The sequence below is a fragment of the Corvus moneduloides genome, chromosome 5, assembly GCF_009650955.1.
Source record: "Corvus moneduloides isolate bCorMon1 chromosome 5, bCorMon1.pri, whole genome shotgun sequence".
In the NCBI taxonomy this organism is placed as follows: Eukaryota; Metazoa; Chordata; class Aves; order Passeriformes; family Corvidae; genus Corvus; species Corvus moneduloides.
The window spans coordinates 45,545,731-45,565,408 of NC_045480.1; the positions used below are offsets into that span (position 1 = coordinate 45,545,731).

The 19,678-nt window shown below is 40.4% G+C and overlaps 1 protein-coding gene across 7 annotated transcripts in view; it reads right to left on the reverse strand.

Annotated features, from left to right (window-relative positions):
• SLC20A2 (solute carrier family 20 member 2) overlaps nt 1-19,678 on the reverse strand; it is a 57,394-nt gene that overhangs the window by 20,542 nt on the left and 17,174 nt on the right. For 5 of the 7 annotated variants that reach the window (XR_004240319.1, XM_032109853.1, XM_032109859.1 and 2 more), the window contains 7 exons: nt 18,041-18,184; nt 11,703-12,253; nt 6,804-6,944; nt 5,508-5,593; nt 3,395-3,491; nt 1,278-1,394; nt 364-567 (listed from right to left, as the gene is read on the reverse strand). Coding sequence is in view for 6 of the 7 variants with exons in the window: in XM_032109853.1 (XP_031965744.1) it covers nt 364-567; nt 1,278-1,394; nt 3,395-3,491; nt 5,508-5,593; nt 6,804-6,944; nt 11,703-11,991 (934 nt within the window). In the remaining variant the exon portion in view is untranslated. Of the gene's footprint in view, nt 1-363; nt 568-1,277; nt 1,395-3,394; nt 3,492-5,507; nt 5,594-6,803; nt 6,945-11,702; nt 12,254-18,040; nt 18,185-19,678 lie in introns of those variants that run through there. The other 2 variants (XM_032109857.1, XM_032109856.1) reach the window with 1 other exon arrangement.

The window sequence follows — 19,678 nt, forward strand, 5'->3', positions numbered from 1 at the left end:
ATCGTCTTTATGTTGAATTTAACCTTCATACATCAGCAATCTGTGTGCTCTGTATTTTTCCACTGCTTGAAAGGATGGAAACACCATTAAGAAAAAATACAAAGTAAAGCAACACAAAAAGGCAAGCAATTTTTTTTCAGCTGTTTCTAAAACTGAAATACAGCCAAACAAAATGTAATTGATTTTACGTCCTCTCCAGAAAATGTCACTTGTAAATGAGCATCTTTTCAAACAAGCACTGAAAAAGGATTAGAGATGGAAATTCCAAACCCTAATTTACTATTTACAGCAGAGACCTACTTGCAGTTAAGAAACCTCATTGAAACAGGCAGAAAAACCGTCTAAGTTGTCTTAGTTCCTTACCATATGGTACACGTGGATGGTTTCCATTTGCAATAGTATCTGATGCCCCAGCAGCTTCTGTTACTGAGCCAGTAAGGGGAATCGTGCTTTCATCAGATGCTTTGGCACCAGGAAGCTCTTTAAAGACTGGTGTTTCTTCGTCTTGAATTTTATCAAGACTTTCATCTGATATCCTTGACAGTGCAGCATCTTTCTTTAACCGGCCTAAGGAAATAACAGTACTGTAATGTTAAACCCAACCTATAGCACTTGCTACTTAAGTTTCCACTGTTTGCATCAACAGCATAGTTTAACATGGCTACAATAACCAAGATTCATTTCATACACACACTACTTATTTCTAACACTTATCTTTACTAAGTTAATGTATGAAAATTCCACATCTTTGGTTCTCCCTATAAAATTCACCCAAGTAGGTAACTGAAGTAAAACACTGAGCTGTTCATCTATTAATGAAACCTGAAACTCTTCTCTGCATTTTAAACAATGCATTTGTTGAGAGTAGCAAAGCAAACAAGCAAAAGACTGTAAAGCTAAAAGCTGTGATCAGCCCAACTTTCTGTAAAGTTACAACGGTCACTTAAAACAACGGTCACTTAAAGATGATCATTCTGACAGGCATTTTCTCTTTAACTTTTTCTTAATAAAATATAAACCAGATTATATTCCAGGTTTTATTTTCCTGTTTCTGCTAGACTCCAAAAGTGAGCACTGCAATGGCTTGCCTAACAAGGTCTTGAATTTCTACCACTGCAGATTTTTAGAGAAAATTACACAACTACATGAGGAATAATTTAGGAACATCCTGCCTAGGGGTGGGGACTGGACTAGGTGACCTTTCAAGGCACTTCCACCTCTGAAATGTAATTTTCCATGATTTTATATCACTCACATATGATCAAATAACTACTTACTTTCTATTTTTCTCTTCATCCAGGGACACACAAAAATCCAGACTAAGACAGCAAATACTAAGGACACGCCAACCGATATTAGAGCAATGGCCCACATTGGCAGTATCAGTCCCAGTACTGTAAAGACAAAGAAATAAAACCCAAGCTAGCCATAAATTAACATGACTTAATTATTCCAAGCAGTGGAAGAGCAGTCTGTTGCAGAAAAGCCAGTGTTCACAATATATTCAAAACCAACATGAAGGAGCTGATGACTTTTAACATATTATCAGTTACTGCAGCTTTTAAAGGTATAGTTGACATGGAAACATTTGCAGGTTTAGTCTTCCAGTTTCCTGTTACCTCACTGTGACCTTATTTCCAAAAGAGCCAAGGGTAAAACGCCCACATCAGGGCTGCTAAAACAAGCTTGCAGTGCTTTCATACATGAATGCATGTTGAACCACGCTGCCCATTAGGGTAAGTGTTTACCTGACCTTTGCTCTGGTCCATAAAGCCTGATGCTTAGCTTACTCTAAGCCCTTACATGCTTACGATATTAGCTTAATGCAGCACTCCTAAGCTGAGGCTTCGTCCTGCAACGCACAGCGACGTCAACAACTCGTGTTTCTGTAATGACTCCCCCAGCAGAGATCCTTGCACTTGTTCAATGAAACAGTCCGACTCTTGATGAAGAAAAAGCGTGGACTCCGATCTTTCAAACCCATATATACACTGCCTATCTTGAAACCCACATGATTAATTCATCCTTGTGAGTAAAATGTCGCCAGAACAGAGGCCTTGGAAAGTAAATATGTATTTTCCCAGTACCAAAAATGGAGTCCCACCTTTTTATTCACACACTTTAGAGACTGCTAAGCTGAAACAGAAGGGACATTAAGATTCTTATTTCATTTATTTTGCTTAATGACTCACTGTGTGTGCCTGACCTACTTCTGCAGTACAACTAATGAGGAAATGTGAGTTATACAGATGATTTACTGTGAAATATCTTGGATACACAGCCAATTAGACTTAAGAGGAATAGTTATGTTACCTTCAAATTGGGAATGCCTCAAGTTTTTTATTCATTCCAGTAATGCTATGCTATGGAGTAGGGTCTACCAACTGCATTTATCTAGTACAGCTAGTGTGTCGTATTTTAGAGGAATATTTCCATGCAAAAAAAAAGGTCGCTTTCTAAGCCTGCTTTCTTAATTCATGTTCAGGAGCCTATCTTTGATTGCCTGTTCATTCACCACTCTTGGACAATAGTCTAACCTAAAGATAACATTGAATGACCAGAGTCTTCAACAAAGTAGTTGAGATCACTGAACATCTTTGTTCTGAACCCTTTTGCTACAAGTGTGTGTTTAAATGCACACCACTTCAGTAAACTACAAAAATATAAATGCAAATACATAAACATAAAATGTGAGAATATAAATATACAAATATAAATACAAGAATATATAAATTCAAATAATATAAAAATTAAAATATAAATACACATATGAATAAACACAAACATGTGTAAAAGCACATAAAATATACAAATACACAAAAATATAAATAAAGTCTTTCAACTTCATTTCCTTCTACTGAGTTGCAATCAAAACACTAAGGAAAGAAGATGCATTCAATGAAGAAACAGGCTTGGGGTTTCTTATCACTAAAGTGAAATAAAGAAACAAATTTAAATAACAGTCTTGGAGCCAGCCCTGCCAGAACAGTGACTCTGCTGATGTCAGTGGAGTGACAGCATTACACTGAGTGCAAACAGCACCTGCTCCCCCACCCTGCTCTGAACCTTCACTCCTTGATGCACAAACCTAGAATACCTTCGAGAGCTCAACATGTGCTCAGATTTACAAAGCCAAAGCCTCATCTCAGTAATTTCCATTCCTCTAAAGAGGGATTTCTTTTGTAGCTATGCTCTTCCCCACTAACCAGAGCGATCAGGAGCATGTCACAAAAACACACATACAAATAGAAGCATGTGGGGAGGTGAACGATTTACTCTTGCCCTCGTTAACTCCTAAGGCAGGAGATAACCCTGTGGTGTCTGGATGACGCTGGCAGAGTATCCTTATACATTTTGGGACCCCTCCCTCCCGTGCCTCCCCCAGCTCACTCACCTGGTGCCCCAGTGTACATGATGGAAAACACGTTAATAGCTATGGTAGCAGCATAAAACACTGGGAGTGCGCGGAGACCATTGGGCACAGGGTCTTCCTGCACAGAAACCATGAAAAAAAGGAAATGTTAGCTGCATTTTGCACCAGATTAATGCCAGCATGAACCTCCATGTGGAAAACACATGCACCCAAGTCAGTGCCAGGCAGGTGAAGCTTTTGGATGTCAAGGAAAGGATGGCAACCTGCCTGGTTACACCCAAATCCACAATGCTGGTCCTGGCAAGTACCAGCATTCTGGAGAACCTTGACACTGTTAATGGGAACCAGGGACATGTTTTACTTTCCGGTCAGCTGCAGCCATGCTGAGTGACCTGGGAGCAGGTTTCTTTCTGCAAGTGTGTTCTTATTTATTTTGTGTCCAAGATGAGGAGTCCCTTTCACTTAGCACAACTGAAGGATGCCAAGCAGGAGTGGGCATTGATGTTTTGGACCAGTGCTACAAGCAGCAGTGCAATGCATCCATCTCAAAACCATATTCCTAAGCTCTTCATTTCGACCGAGACAGACTGGCACTTCCTACCAGCTAACAGAAATCCCTGAAATCCCAAGTGTCTGGCTGTATTAAACAGGTAACAGACATAAAGTGAGCAGACAATGTTTAGCATGGCACCGTGTCTGCTGCCCACTGTGCTCCCATGCTCTCGGCACTCACAAGGAAAGACTCAGCTGACGGCGCAGCGGAAACGCACCGTGTGAGCCATGGACAAAGCCTTTGTGAGGCACTGCTTTGGCCTTTTGAGGGGCTCCACGAGTTTGCAAAGAGCCTGGCAAAGCTGAGGGCTGGCTAATTTGGTTTTATTTCTTGCTGCCATGAGCTATAAAAGGGAACTGAGAAAAGGCTGTGGCTGCCCTGTGCTATGCCCTGGTCCCAAAGTGTGATGCAGATGGGCTGTATTTGCAGGGCCAGCTGCTATTCACAGCCACCCCCAACAAGGGCATGGAGCCCTATAACAGGCCACAGACTCACAAGCTAGAAAGCTGCTCTTTTTTATGCATGCACACAAGTCACTACCTGCTTATGCCAGAAGCTCTGCAGATCTTACTACTTAGTGAATGGCACAGACAGCAGTTGAGAGGCAATTTCCTTAACTTGAACTTTTTCTGCCTCTTGAATGCTTAAATATGTGGCTTTAATACCAGAGTTCACATGATTTTGATGACTTATTTCTTGAGTTGCTAGGCTTTGAATACAATAGTGGAACCTTTCCTCATCTTTTATGCAACTTGAATTATTTTTTATGCAAAGCTGAATCTCATCAAATCTATCATCTGTTTTTATCACTGACATTTATTTAGAGCAGAAATAAAGAACGATGAAGCTGAGGTTACAGGTGGTGCTATTTATAGCAGAAGAATTAATCCCTCGTCTATTTAGGTTCCCTGTATAACTGCTAATATAGTGTCCCTTATTTTAGGTCACTGTCATGCACTGCACTTCCCCATTTTAGCAAGCTGAATCGTGTGAGAGAGATGGAAAAGGCAGATAAAAGCGTTGAAGTTTCCAGTTCATGCTGGGTGGCAGGCAAGTCATCTTTTGCACTGGAGATATGTGGACTGATGTTACCTCAGGTCACTAAAACCCACTGATTCAGGTTTCTTGAGAATCTACAAAATAGGCAGATGCCCATCTTCTAATGCCTGATGCGCTAGAAAACCAAGGCTTAAAACTTCACAACTTTAAAATACCGATTAGAGTATCTTCAAGGGAGGACTGTTCTGTTTAAATTACAATCAGAACAGCTATTGTGAGGCTAAGTCAATGCCAGCAAACTTGTACTAACATAGAAGCAGCCTCAATGTACCATCCTCTGACCAAACAGCATATACAATAATAATTATCACATAGCACCTTCTAAGCCTCAAATACTAGATTACTGTGAGCTTTCAAAACTGCTAAGAGCAAGTAGAACTCAAAAGGCTATTAAAAAAATGACAGGTCTCCTGTCCAAAAAGAAGTCACAAATTTTCAGCTCTGGAAATGCCAGCACTCAAATGGGAGGCTAAAACACAACCCTCATACTAAGCACTCATTTTAATAGTGAGATTTCTTTACCTTGTTTAAAATGAAGAATCTGATCAGCACAAAGAGGATTCCAGACATCAAGCCAGATAACAGTGGGGAAATGAACCAAGAGGCAACTGTGTTGAAGAAAGAATGAAACTTGAAATAAACAGTATTCTTGCATAATAGTTAAGTACATTGTTAATGAGCAACAAATTTAAAACAGTTCTTGTACAACTGGAATAAGTGTTCTGCATGTTTACTTCCAACTGGTGCAACTCAGTGTCCACCGACACTCATTAAAGTCAAAGTAGTGCTAGATACCATTAGAAACATCAGCCAAAGCATTTCCTGCTAATTTTGCAAGTTTAGCAGTCAAATTCATCAGAAAAATTTCTCGTAGTTTGAATCAGAATAGACCAAGAAAGCACTGTAATTTCCTAATCACCATGACCACAAATGTTGCAAGCAAGTGGAAAGCAACTGCATCTAGCAGGATGTTACTGCTCCCAGGGTAACAGTCTCAAGTTCCAAAGTGCCAGAGAAGCATCAACTGTAATGTATAATGTGTGTACATTTTTTGCAGGCCAGCACTGCAAGTGTCCAGGACTGATTTAACTGAAGTAGGTGGCAAAGCTCCCACTGATTTCAATAAAACCGGATTAGGGCAGCACTCTGGAAATCTCATCCAGAGTGATTTATTGTTTGCAGCATGGTTAACATTGATTCGGCTGTCACTGAAAACTCTCTTTTACTATTGACAGAATTAAAAAAAATACATGTATTGCTAAAATTCAAATATATTACCATTGCTTCAGCATAAAATCCTTTTAATAGAGACTTTAGGCTGCCCCTCAAGTTCCAAAGGCTTCCAAAACAATAACAAAACACTCCATCACATCCCTGCTTGGATGTACTGATCTTGGCAACGGGAGGCTGTGAGTTAAACGTGCTGTATGCCCTGAAGGTGGTGGGTGGAGAAACATGACTGTGGGCATTCACATGACAGCGTTCACATTGTTGAGAGCAAGAAAAGGGTAGTATGAGCCGCCACAAAAAGAATTAGAAGAGGAGGAATGTCACCTTGAAGCATGTCTCTTGAGGGACAACGTGCCCCCAGCTTACCACTGGGGAAGTAAAACTTTTGCCTTACCCCTTTCTCCACTGGAGACACCCTGCAGCCCTTAATGAACATGGCACCAGTGCATTTTCTGAATGACACGACTGGGGTGGAAAATAAATTAATGAGGGAGTGCTATCAGCACAAAGCAGATTTCTGGGAATGTTTTTTGCAGGCAGCACATGCTATTTCACATACCCTCACACATAAAAGGAGACAGCACTTACCAATCTTGACAAGCTGCATCCACTGGACACCCTGCGTGCCAATTGCCACCAGAGAAAATCCAATCGTAGCACCTACAATGCAATGGGTCCCTGATATTGGGAGTTTCAAGAACGATGCAATTAGCTGCCAAACAGCAGAACCTAGAAACAAATGAACCATATGCTATAAACAACAACAACAATAATGTAATACAGAAAATTCTTTGCCACGTGCCCACATTCTTTTACAAGTGCTGCCTACACTCCACATGCATAAGAGAGATCTTCTAAAGAGAGTTTTGTTCCTGTTCTGTCTCTAAAAGCAGATACTAAGACAGTTTAATAGCAGCCTTGAATGCTACGTCTTACTTATGACTGTTTATGACTAACATCTCCCTACAATTCACAACAGTTCTGCTTTCAGTATTTACAGCCTGTCTGATTAAGTACACAAACTGCTCCCAGTGTACATCAAGCTTAGAAAACCTCATTCTTGATAGCTGACCCTGGAAGCCTCCAAGTGATCAGTATGAGGAGGTATTCACCATTTCACTAGCGAACTACCCATGCTCCTAAACTTGGATACTACCAGAGGAAGGTTCAAATTGTGGGGCAGAGAGATTTTATGCCTCATCTCAGTCATTCACAGCCATTCAGTCCGCTATAGAAAAAATGGACTGAGGAGGGAATAAGGCCTCTCTCACTGCCGTCATTTGCAGCTCATTGTACTGGAGAAATTTAAGACTGCAGAAAAGGGTGATCTTAGTCATGGAGAAGCTAAAGACACCCCTGGCAGAAGGAAATATGTTAGGAAGTTCTCCTAACAAACTAAGAGATGGTGGTTAATGTATGTATGTAATGTAATAAAGTAAATGCAAAAAAATCTGGTGTCCCAACAAGACATCCAGGAAGGATGCTGGCTAAGAGTGCAGGGAAAAAAAAGTACCCCAAGCACCACTTTCAGAAGTTAGATCAGACACAGTTGGCCACCAAGCTCTCAAGCACGTGCCTCCATGCGCCAACTCATTTTCACTTTGCAAAGGCACGCGTTCCCTGCTCCTCTTGCAGTGGCACTAACCTCAGGACACCAAAATACTTTTGAGTGTAACATAAGCTTCCTGTGGACCCCACCTAATATTAGAGAATTCTTACAAAGATCTCTTCTTCATCATAATCCTTCATGGCCTTAAGACTAAATTTTCATGTATTAAGAGTCACCAATGGCAGCAATCAGACCGCCATGAGAGATCCTGAATCTTCTGGCCTGCGCTAACTCTCTTAACAGATCTGCAGCAGATATGGGTGATAAAGCAAGGTCACTGAACATACGCTGGCAGATTACTCAAAGTTTTAACCTCCATCCTCAATTCCAACATGAGAAGATGGCTTGAAGGTCTTGAAACAGAGCCATCTGCAAACGGTGATGTGCTGGTATCATATGTGGCTATATCTGGCAGTCAACCAGTTTGTAAAACCGATCTCTCCTCGTGTACTATCCCAAAACAACTGTTACTTCTCTTGCTAGTGGAAATTCTAGATCAATCAAGGAACACCTGCTCTTTAATTTTCTGGCTTCTTTTCTGCTGGACTAAAATAAAAATAAAAACACTTTGAAACCTTTGACATGAACTTAGAGGCCAGCAAGTGGAAGTGAGGAGAAGGAGAAATCAGATGGTTACATCTGAAAGAAGCCAAATAGAAAGATAGGCCAACCATAGATATGTAATTACAAAATACTCAGTATAAAAACCAGGGAAAATGCAACCAAGCCACAGCTGCACTGCAAATGTCTCGTGAGGACTGGGGTTTTTTGTCGGGGGAAATAGAGGGAGTATGGAACTATTTCTTGTTTATTTAACTTCATAGAATCACAGAATGGTTTGTGTTGGAAGGGACCTTAAAACATCATCTTATTCCAAACTCTGTGCCATGGGCAAGGATACCTTCCACTAGACCAGGCTGCTCAATTGAAAACAAACAGGAGAGAAAGAAAAAGGTGGTGGAGGACCAATGGGTGGTCTGAGAAGGACAATGCATAATGTAAAGAAGTTTAAGGAACAGAAGAAAATACAAAGGACACCAGAGAAAGATGTTTCTCTGGGACTTCCAGTGCTTTAACTACCTACATCAAAGATTTAAATCCTCTTTAACATAAAATCTATGTTTTAAATTTTATAAGTCTATGTTTTCTAAATTTTTACCTTTGCAAAACTACCCAAGGAAGCAGGAGGCTCACTAGGCCGGTCACAGAGTCCCAAATTCAGACTCTTCATGCCTGCTGACACCGTGGCCCACACCTTTTCCTCTCAGCTAATATCCCCTAAAGACAGAGGGCTGGCTGCAGACTGCCCTGACCAGGAGTTGCCTGCACCAGCTTTTGGCCAGGGTGCGTTTCATGCTCCCCTGCTGCTGAGGGCACTGCATCCATTGCCCTGAGGCTCCGGTGCTCTGTGCCAGCCGTGAGCCCCCATCAAACACCATGTCACCTGCAGCACTAGATTAGTACTTGGCTCTGCTAATCCTGCCTGGGATGTCCTCTCTGTTGGTGGCATCTCCTCACTCATGTCAGCTGCTGACTTCAGCTTGCACCAGAACCTCTAGAACAACACACGAGCAAGTCCTGACAATAACCTGACAATTGGTTAATGCTGGGCAAGTATTACAATCTACCCCCAAGGGCAGTAGTCCCTAACTTCTCATCTGCCTAATAGACAACATTTTATTTTGCTACAAATTACTACAAAATGCTACATTTTAAAATTTTAATCCCATTACTTCCTGCTTCCTTTTCTCTTAGGACAGGAGGTCAACCTGAAAATTACATCTGCTGTTTGCTGCAAACATCAAAGGGTCTTCCATCAACATCTGGAAAGAGGATACAGTGACTTTTGGTCTCTCCCAGACTGTTGACTCATTTAAGCCTCATTGAAATTCAGAAGCTAAATCCATTTGCAAAAACATGATCGTGAGGCATGAGAGAACAGGGCGGGGGAAAATGCAGAGCAAGAACAGAAAGAGGAAAAGCAAACACCCAGGAAAACTCAAAGAAAACACAGAAAAAATATCATACATCTTGAGAAAAGCTGGAGATGGATTTGAGGGAAAAAAATTTGAAATCTGCATTTTGTAACTTGTGATTAATTCTGAGACTTAAAATCTGGAAATTCTTCCAAATGCCCCTACTGGAGGAAGGGAATGCAACTGGTCATGAAGTTCACACAGGCTTATGTAAATAAGCATGCAAATAAGTTGTTTTCTTTGAGCTTCTGGCCAGTTGCCTCTGCAGGAGGTATCTGAGACTTAAAACTTTGCCCTGCCAGGATCAGGATAACAGAAATAGATACAGAAAAGAAAACGGACCCTTCCTTCAATGGGAATCATGGTATCAAGAATACACAGGTCACTTAACATTTCAGACGGTGTGAACTGCTCGCAGCTCATGCCCACGGGAAAAGACAGAGCTATCTCAGCAAGCACAAGGATAAAAGATGCAAGTGGAATGGTGCTAAAAAGTCACTGTACACCTTGAGGGAAAGACCAGAAACCTGCAGCTGACATTGCAAGGTATCAGGAAAGACTGATGGGGGGGGAGGGGGCCAAGAGCACTTGAGGTGGTTTAAGGTGGGACCATCTGTGGAAGTGGCTGCGGTCCCAGCAGTGATTTCTTGCTAACCAACCCCTCTTCCCCTTGGGCAAGGAAAGGTGGCCAACCTTCAGGAGGCTCAGGAGCAGCCAAAGAAGCAAGGCAACTACCTCCACACTCTCAGGCACACAAAGCCACCTCTGACAACTCCAGAAACTGTCACTCAATGTCCATTTTGATCCATTAAAAAATTATAAAAAAAATAATTTAAAAAAGAAAGCTAAAATTTCCCCTTTCCCAAAGGAAAACAGGAAAATAACCACATGTAGTAGATCTCTGCACAGACTCGCCTACCTCATGTGCAGGTCTTGCATAAAAAAAAAAAGTGTGAGGAGGTTAGAAGGGATAGGTGGAAATAACATTTAGGTCAGGTTTAAGTAGGTTTAAGGAAGAAAACCTTCACGTGGAACACCCCTTTGAAGCAGAGGATGCTGCAGTGCTTGTATAAACCACGCCAGCCTGTCACGGGATATCACCAACCTGCCAGACTGAGGTGGGAGGGCTGGCCCCTTGCCGGGGCTGCCTCTCCTACAGATAAAGGGTTTCCTCCCTGCTGCCTCCTGCCCTTTAAAAGCAGGTTTGCTCCTTGAGGGAGCTCTCTAAAAGCTCATAAAGCCTCTTGCATATAAACAAAGAGTAAATACCGTGGCTTAATGTTACTTACCTCAGAATATGCTTTTGTTCTGAACAGAGATTTAGTTAACTACAAACACAAGCACAGGGGCAGACTAAGGTACGCTGACCTGCTGTCGTTTTGGTCAGAAAAATTAAAAAGACCTTAAATGCGTGATTATCTTTACTGCTCCCTTAGTTCTGCCGTGGACAAGGGTGAAGTGTAGGCAACCAGTTTACACAAATGTTTTTGGATTTTCTGTAACCCTTTAAAAAAGGATTCCTTCTCATACATATTCATTGCAAACTGCTGATTCTGTACGATCTTCTGTACAGACACAAATGCTATGCTTTTATATTTGCCATTTACCATCACAAAAATCTCCAAAATAATTTCTTTCAGTATCTTATACATATACAGGATCCATTCTGTTAAACATTTCTTTTCATCTATTAGTTAAATGGCTGAACCATTGAAAAATGTAAATTACTAGAAGCATTTTAAAAAACCATAGGAGACTTAAAAAGGAATACAGGCCCCTGCATTCACACAAAAACAAGATGTGCAGGTCCAGAAGATGGGAAGACTTAATTAACAATGTTCACAATGAGCAGGGTGACAGACACACAACGAACGTTACTTGGAATAGGAAATTGTTACTTACCAACCATTGCACTCACTTCTCCTGCCATCAGCAGTGAAACAGTGCTGTTGTACAGGTTAACATCAATAATACCTTTCCGAATTGTTTCTCCCACTTTTGCTCCCAGTAATACTGAGCCAGTGGTTTCAAAAACTGAAGCCAAAATGCAAGCCTGGCGTAAAGTAACAACACCAGAGCCCACAGCCGTTCCGAAAGAATTTGCAACATCATTTGCACCAACGGAAAAAGCTAAAATAAAAGCTATGATAAAACCCACAATGACCATCCACAGGTACTCATCCATTGCCATCTTTCCCCAAACCGTAGATTAGCTTCCCCTTTGCAAATAGTTAATAGTCAAGGCTGGAGGGCACCGCAACGGATTTGGAAAGCAGATTTCTTGTAAACAATGAGTTCTCTCTGGAAAGTGCTGGGTAGTGTTAGAATGTGAAGAAACTGCTAACTGCTGATTTTCAAACTACTATAAATACTGTTCATTTGGCTGCCTTCGGTCAGCAGTGAAACACATTCCATATTTTGCTTCCAAACCGGTATGACTGCGATGTTCTGTCCTGCAACAGAGAAAACAAAACAAAACAAAACAAAACAAAAAAAGAAAAAAGAAAAAGAAAATTAAAAAAATAAAAGGGGGGGAATACTCAGCAGAGCTCATAACAATGCGTGTTTTCAGAAGTAAACAGATGATTTAAACCTACTAATGGGGTCCTACCTCAGCATGTGACTGCTCTAATCATAAAGCAATTCAGAAAAGATTCAAATTAGGTCACCTCCAAAGCAATATGTTTCTTGCAATATCACTGACCAAGAAAATATTTTAGGCAATTTAGAAGAATGTAGAAAGTTTGGGAGTTTTGTTTCTGCTGAATTTACCAAGCAGAGCAATAAGCCCTCCTTCTAGCAGGAGGATTCCTCTTGGCTTTTTGCACCTAGTGAATATAAAACATAGAGAGTACATGGACCATACCATACAGCCTGATGCCCAGCTGATAAATAACACCTAGCTCCACTGATCTCAGCAGAGCTCTCAACATTTTATCAGCTGCAGCCATGGATATGCTCTTTTGAAAAATCATTTTTTATATATGTCCGTCTAGAAAACACCACTGAAAATACTCTGAAGAACATTAATATTCATCTTTTGCTGTTATCACATCCCATGCAGTAAGAATACAATTTCTTTGCAGCTTTTCAGTCACTGAAACAGCACAATAATTAAAATATTTCCATGTATCCCTACTGATTTAGAGAAGCTTATGAAAAAGGTGCAATGAAAACATTGAACTCTCTGTTTTTTCCTATAGTTACCAATTACTAACAGTTATTGTATTCAAACTATTGTCACAGATACCTTTGAGTATTTATTTTGACAGTTTAAGTTTTATGACTGCCTTTTGAATTACATCTTTCTTAGTCCGATAAAAGAGTAAGCTCTTTCAAAGCAAAAAATGGACAGAGAGAAAGGGAGTAGAAAGGGAGTTTAAAAAATAAAACCTTCATCATCCAAAACACTGTTAAACAGAGTGATAAGGCCCACAGTGATATGAAGATGGTCAAAATGCAGAAGCAAATTTTCCCAAACCACATGCCTCCTCCAAGGGCTAATTATCTTCTGTTACCGGCCACCACAAAGGTGTCCTGTGGCAAGGAGTTAAACGAACATTTAGCAGCAAACATGTATGAGCCAACTCCGCCTGTTTTAAGAAGCACTTCTTGAGAGCAGGGGATGTCAGATTAAAGCTCTGAGCCCTCCTGCTCACTCTTTCCCCACAGTCACTTCAATTTCATACAACATTCCCACATGCACAGTTTCAAGATCGTGCTTAATTTCTTTCAATGACTCAAATGCAATACAGGTCCTGTGGTAGCAAGGAGGAAGAGTCTCTAAAACCCCTGAAATAATAGTAAAATTAAAAATTAAAAGAGATTTTGCATATTCCTGAGGTGCTGGATCCTTGAGAACAACCAAGAGGAAAATAACACATCTATCCGTAAGTGTTTCCTAGAAAACTCTTAAATTGATGTCAAAGATTGTTACTTTCTCTACATACACATATTCAGCATAAAAGATGCCCCTCTTTTTTTCTGCAGGCTCCAAACTGGCTGAACAACTGTTGCTCCAGTCTTTTCCAGACATAGAGCAGATATCAATCCTTGAATGCCTTACACTCTAAAATAACATTTCAGAAGGTCTTAACGGCTAAAAACATTTGTGTAAGGATTTTTATACTATGAGATAACATGAGAAAACGAAGCACCAAATCATGTTTTCTGTTTGAAGACTTGTTGCTTTTTTATAATTCATGAGCACTCAGCCCACTGAGTGGAAAAGGACTTGACAGAAACAGAAAAGGCTAATGATATTTGGAAGAAACAATTATGGTTAGCACTTGTTTGCCTGTGAATGAATACAAAACCCCACTAAAAGCATTTGCTAAAAAATTTCTATTATGCATATCAGATTTTTGCTAGGAGATGAAATGTTGGACTAGGGTCCTTCCTTGATTCTGGAGATTAATGATTAAATTCTTCATCCTGCATGGATTTCCACAGCACCTTTGCCAAGTTAGCCTCACTGCCCCAGTTTCTTCTCCTGAAAATGAGCAAAGCTGACTGAGGTCCATGCATGCACCCACAATTCTGTGATTATATGAGACCCATTTCTTTGGACCAGCAAGATGAAAGCGCACCCTTATTCCCAACAAAGATCTGTCTTTTCTCCACTTATCAACCAACCTACCAATTTATTGTGGCGACCCAATTCCTGGGATAAGAAAGAGCAGGGGGATTGTGACATTCCCCCACTGCAACAGAATTCATGGGACAATGTTTGCCAAATCTGGCTCCTCCAGCCACAGCGAGTTCCTGCAGTTTCCAAAATAAACCACTAAGTCACAAGGTTGCCTTTATTAGCTTCCCTGGGAGAGGGTGGGGAGAAGTCCTCCAGATGGTCCCAAAGAAATCAAGACTTCAAGTGTGAGTATGTGTGCTCCTAAACGGCCTCATGAAGGCCAAAGAGTCTCCAAAAGACTGTCAGCAGGGCTTTTGGCAAGCGGCTCAGAGAGGCAGCTACATAAACTCCCTCCCTGTGAAATAGGATATATGGCCTCCGGAGAAAGGATGTCTCAAGCAAGAAGTCACCCCTCCTGTCATTTTATGCAAGGTGATGGTTCAAAATAGAGCTTCCTCCAAAACTCAAGAGGCTCAACTTGATGTCCAGTGTGTTGGCACAAGCAGCAGCACAGCAGTGGCCAAGCTGTGCCTTTAAGAAGATGTAAATCAAAAGGAAAAGAGGAATAAACACGTTTAAAAATTAACATGTAGGCTGCCTTTGAATGGCTAGGTGTTACTACTTTCAACCTTAAAAAAGGGTAAGAGATTTTAAATGCTTAAAAAAAGAAAAGAAAGAAAAAGCACATCTCTGCTGAGAAAGTTTTCAGAAATGCAAAATATCCTGCAAAGCAGGCCAGTGACTAAATACAGACTAAATCTTGTAGCACGCTTCTTTCTAGAGCCCAAAATACATCTGGTATGCTCAGACACGCTGAGCTATGCCCCTCATCACCTAATCTAACCCAAGAGCCTGTGGTATTTCATGTTGCCACTGGGATGAAAAAGAAACTGGAAAAAACACCATGCAGTAGGGAATGGCAGGTGATCTGCTCTGTGTGTGACACCTGGAAGTCACCAGCCTGTGTCTCTCCTGTTCTCGTATTTCATCAACGTGCCTCTATGCAACCCAAATGCAATTCCACCTGACCTGCTGGATGCTGGGAGAGCCTCCCATCCATCTCTGGGACTGAGACCACCTCTGCAGTCAGGTGTGCTATGCTACCACAGCAGACTCTGGGTGGAAAAGTACATTTTCCTATTTAGGCTTTGGATAACTCTTCCTGAACCAGCCCAGCCTGTTCTGCCATGCTGCAAACTCACACTTGGGCATCAGCAGGGCAGAGGAACTGTTTAGGACCAGGGAGCTGCAGGACCTGAAGCTGGAGCGTGCATCTCTGATGGCTATGAGAGTGGAGAGAAATGACATTTCAAGCTGCAAGAAGCTAATTCTGCATTAAGGCAAGTTTTTTAGCTAATAGAGTTTTCTTATGATCCATAACCAGTGTATCATACTTAGGAGGTCCGAGTTGAAGCCTTTTAAGCAGACTTAGAAACTTGCACCTCAGCAAGAAAAATTTGATTTTTGGAAATGCTAAGCATGTCCCTCTGCCTCACTGGCAGATGATCCAGACACCCCCCTCGGACTGTATTTTGTTGTTAGCAAAACAGCCTGTTACAACTCTGTCAACACAGAGTGCTATTTCTTCCCTCAGGGAGAGACAAGAACAAAACCTAGGTAAAAAAGCACCTTGATTCATGCACAATGACAAGTGAATCATCAGGAAAAAGTTAGGATCTCGTGGTAATCATGAGATCATTTTAGGACATTTACTAAGACAGCTCTCCTGGAAATTATTCACAGTACATTACTAAGCCTAGACAAGTTTTAGTGAAAAAAATAATACTAAATTTGAAAATCAAAGATCTCAGGGTTTGAGGATTTTTGGTTTTGCTAAACAAATTTCTGCTAAAGAGAACAGAGAAGTATCTAACAGCAGGAACGAATGGATACATAAAAGCTCAGGACTAAGTTCAAATTGTAGAGAAGCAATCAGAGTGCATTACCCACCAGCAATAAAGGAACAAACAGAGACGCCGTAAATGTTCTTTAATCTTCTCTTCACTGAAAATTAGGGAAGAACCTACAGCACTTGTGAAACACTGAAAGGTATGCATCTCATACCATCTATAAATCATGCTGTATGCAGCTCTGCTACTCTCAGAAGTTGCCCCATGCTGCAGCTGAAAATTTCCTTCTATTCTGGATGGGACCGAGATTCTGCGACGTCTCAGTTTTAACCGATTTGTTGTTGCCCAAGTATGAACAAAAATCAAAGGACAGCAGCTAGTGTAGCATGTCCCAAAATAATTTTTATGACTACTCCGCTTTGCATTATGGCAGGGCAGACAAGAGAGGACAATTTCTTTTCCTCTGCTGTGTTGAAAACAGTAGACGTTTCATGATTGACAGTGGCACTGAATTTGTACTGACAGGCAGGTTCACTTCTAGTTACCAGTGGCTGAAAAGTCTGTCTAAAATGCTTACCAGACAGCAGCTTCTAGGAGGTTAGTCCATACCCTCTCTATTTCTGTATGTTGCTTTTTATATAAAACTGATCTGTCAGGCTTCCCACCTATGTATAAACTCAGGCCAGATCTGGCATTCCAGTCTATGGGTACTAAACACAGCACTGCATAGAAACCAAGCCTGATTTATAACCAGAGCTACTAACATCATTCATATCAATAGTCCTTATCATTTCCAGTTCATGCTCAGGCCACAAGGCTCACAAATTATTTACTTTAAATTACTAACACTACATTCATGATATGAAAGGTGGTATTGAATCAAGTGGTTCAAGACTGAGAACATCCCTATATGGCTCTAAATTACATGCACAGGACTTGTCACAAGGCCAAACATTATGCAAGTTTAATGCTCCAGTACACAAAAAACACTCCCAACTTACTATTAAAAAAATCAATTACCACATCAGCAGAAGCAAGTTTTGTATCAATCAGTTCCTATTTTAACACATTTACAATGTGTTTAAGCATATTTCAATACTACTACTTGATATGGAAACAAGACTGAAGTTGATAGCTTTCCAAGGATTCCCATCCAGTTTAACATTGCAGAGAGGGACTGTCACTGTCAGCTCCCAAAACTTCCAGAGGATGCTTCCTTTTCTTAGTCCCCATCAACCTTTTGTTCCCACCACTGAAAGGTCAAAAATGCATATAAAATATCTAGCATGAGATTTTGTGGCTGAAAACATTCACTAAAAACACAGACAGCAGTCACTTTCAGCAATTCTACAAACAAGTAAGAAAGGTAAAGTATCAACAAGTCCTCATGCATTTGCTGATAAATATCTTTTTCTCTAACTAAAGGACAATTTGATCCTTCAGCTACTGAACAAAGTCTTTCTAACAGGCAAGGAGTTTTTATGACTCAATACTACAGATTTTCAAGATCCATTCAGAGAAAACAAGTGCTCATGGTTACAGAAAACATGTTTTATAAAAAAAAATCCATGCAGAGAAGTCTTTAAAACTCACCCAGTATTTAAAAGTTGTTTCAAGAGAAAAAGGAACTAAGTTCTTCTAGCAACCTTCCCTCCTGATTGTAAATACAGGTTGAAGTCTAAAATAGACATCCTATCATTCAGCACAGTCACATCTGAACATGCAAACTTTCAGAGGGTAGAAAGAGGGCTATAACTTACACCAGGCAGTCCGGAGATAAAATTCACTCTGGCACAGGAGAGCACACAAGACAACACCGAGAAGCATCAATGCGAGTCCAGATTCTTATTCAGAAGGTGAAAATCTGCCTCCTCTTAAGCAAAGAATTCTGCTGGGGGTGGGCACTGATAAAACACAACACTGCGTCACGACTGCACCAGAGAGACAAACCAATCCAATGAAGCTCGCATTAAAAGCAACAAAACGTTCCCTTCCCTCCCCCCCACCCCCAGGCACAGGCATAGACAAGAAAGGAAATCTCATTTTTGACTGTCAGCTGGGCATTTTGGTGAGATCAGGTAATCTCTGAGGAGTCCCAGATCTTCTATTTGCAAGCACACTTAAATGCACTTTTAATTCAAGTGCATGTGATAGTAGGGCATGTACATCCAATCTGGGAATGATGTTGCATGCTTGATACTTTATCCACGTCAGTAGAGGTCCCACAGGCTACACAGACTGCAGAAAGTTAAAGATGTGCACAAGTTTTGACTGGATTGATGCCTAAGCAAACAACTTCACTTTCAACAGTTCAGCCTAAATTACCCAATCCAGATTCCTTCAACCGCTTTCCTTTAAGTGGGAAACATTTTTGCACATAAGTCAAGGGAAAACTAATGTTCGCCTAAAAGTACCTGGCTTACCTTTATATAAAATATGTGCTTTAAGACTATATAATGCAATTAAGCTATCATATTCAGCAAAAAGGAATTAAAATCAAAACTGCATTGTCACAGTTAAAAATATGACAGACAAAAAATTATTTGGACACATTTATGGTTTATAAATAAATGATGCTTTAAATTTATCTGCTAGGTTTTACTCCATTCTGAGTCACTAAAAGGCGTGTAATGATATTCCAACTTAATAAAATTAAATCTGTAAAATTTCTGCATCCTGAACATTTGAGAAAAATCAAATCAATTTAGATTTGTAAACACAGACTAGGAAACATAATCCTTTCCTCATCTATTTTTTCAAGTTTGAATAAAGGATATTTCCTAACAAGAAGTCAAAAGTTTTTTGAATTGGTTAAATTCAACTGCACATCTACTGGGATAATTTGGTAAAACTGAAAAGTGTTTTACATTTCTTAAGAAAACTCACATGGATTAGCAAGCCTACATCACCTTCTAAAACGCATTAGGGCAAAACTCCAGCTAGAAATCTGCAATGAAGAAATTACATTAAAATCCTCCCACAAAAATAAAATAATTATAACTATTGGGCCATGATTATTCTTAAGAAATGTTGATTCTTTATTTAAGGTCGATACTCAACTACTACTAAGTCTGCAATATAGCTGCTTCCTTTATGAAAAGCTACATCTCTTAAGTCTGGTTGTGATGTCTTTCCTTTTGCTTCTGTAATAGCTGGCAAACACGCTTCCAATTTTTAGAAAACTGAGAGGCTAATACTTTCACAATGGTTTTCCCTCATGGACAAAAGCAACGTATTTTAACTAGTACATCAATCTTTTCCTGCAGATTATATATCTTAAAACCTTTTTTTTTTTTTAACAAGTAGCATCAATCAACTCAAGTGAGAGCAATCGTAATTGTAAACATTAAGTCAGCCTGTATTTCTAGATCTGGATTCCAAAGTTTTAAGAAAGTGAA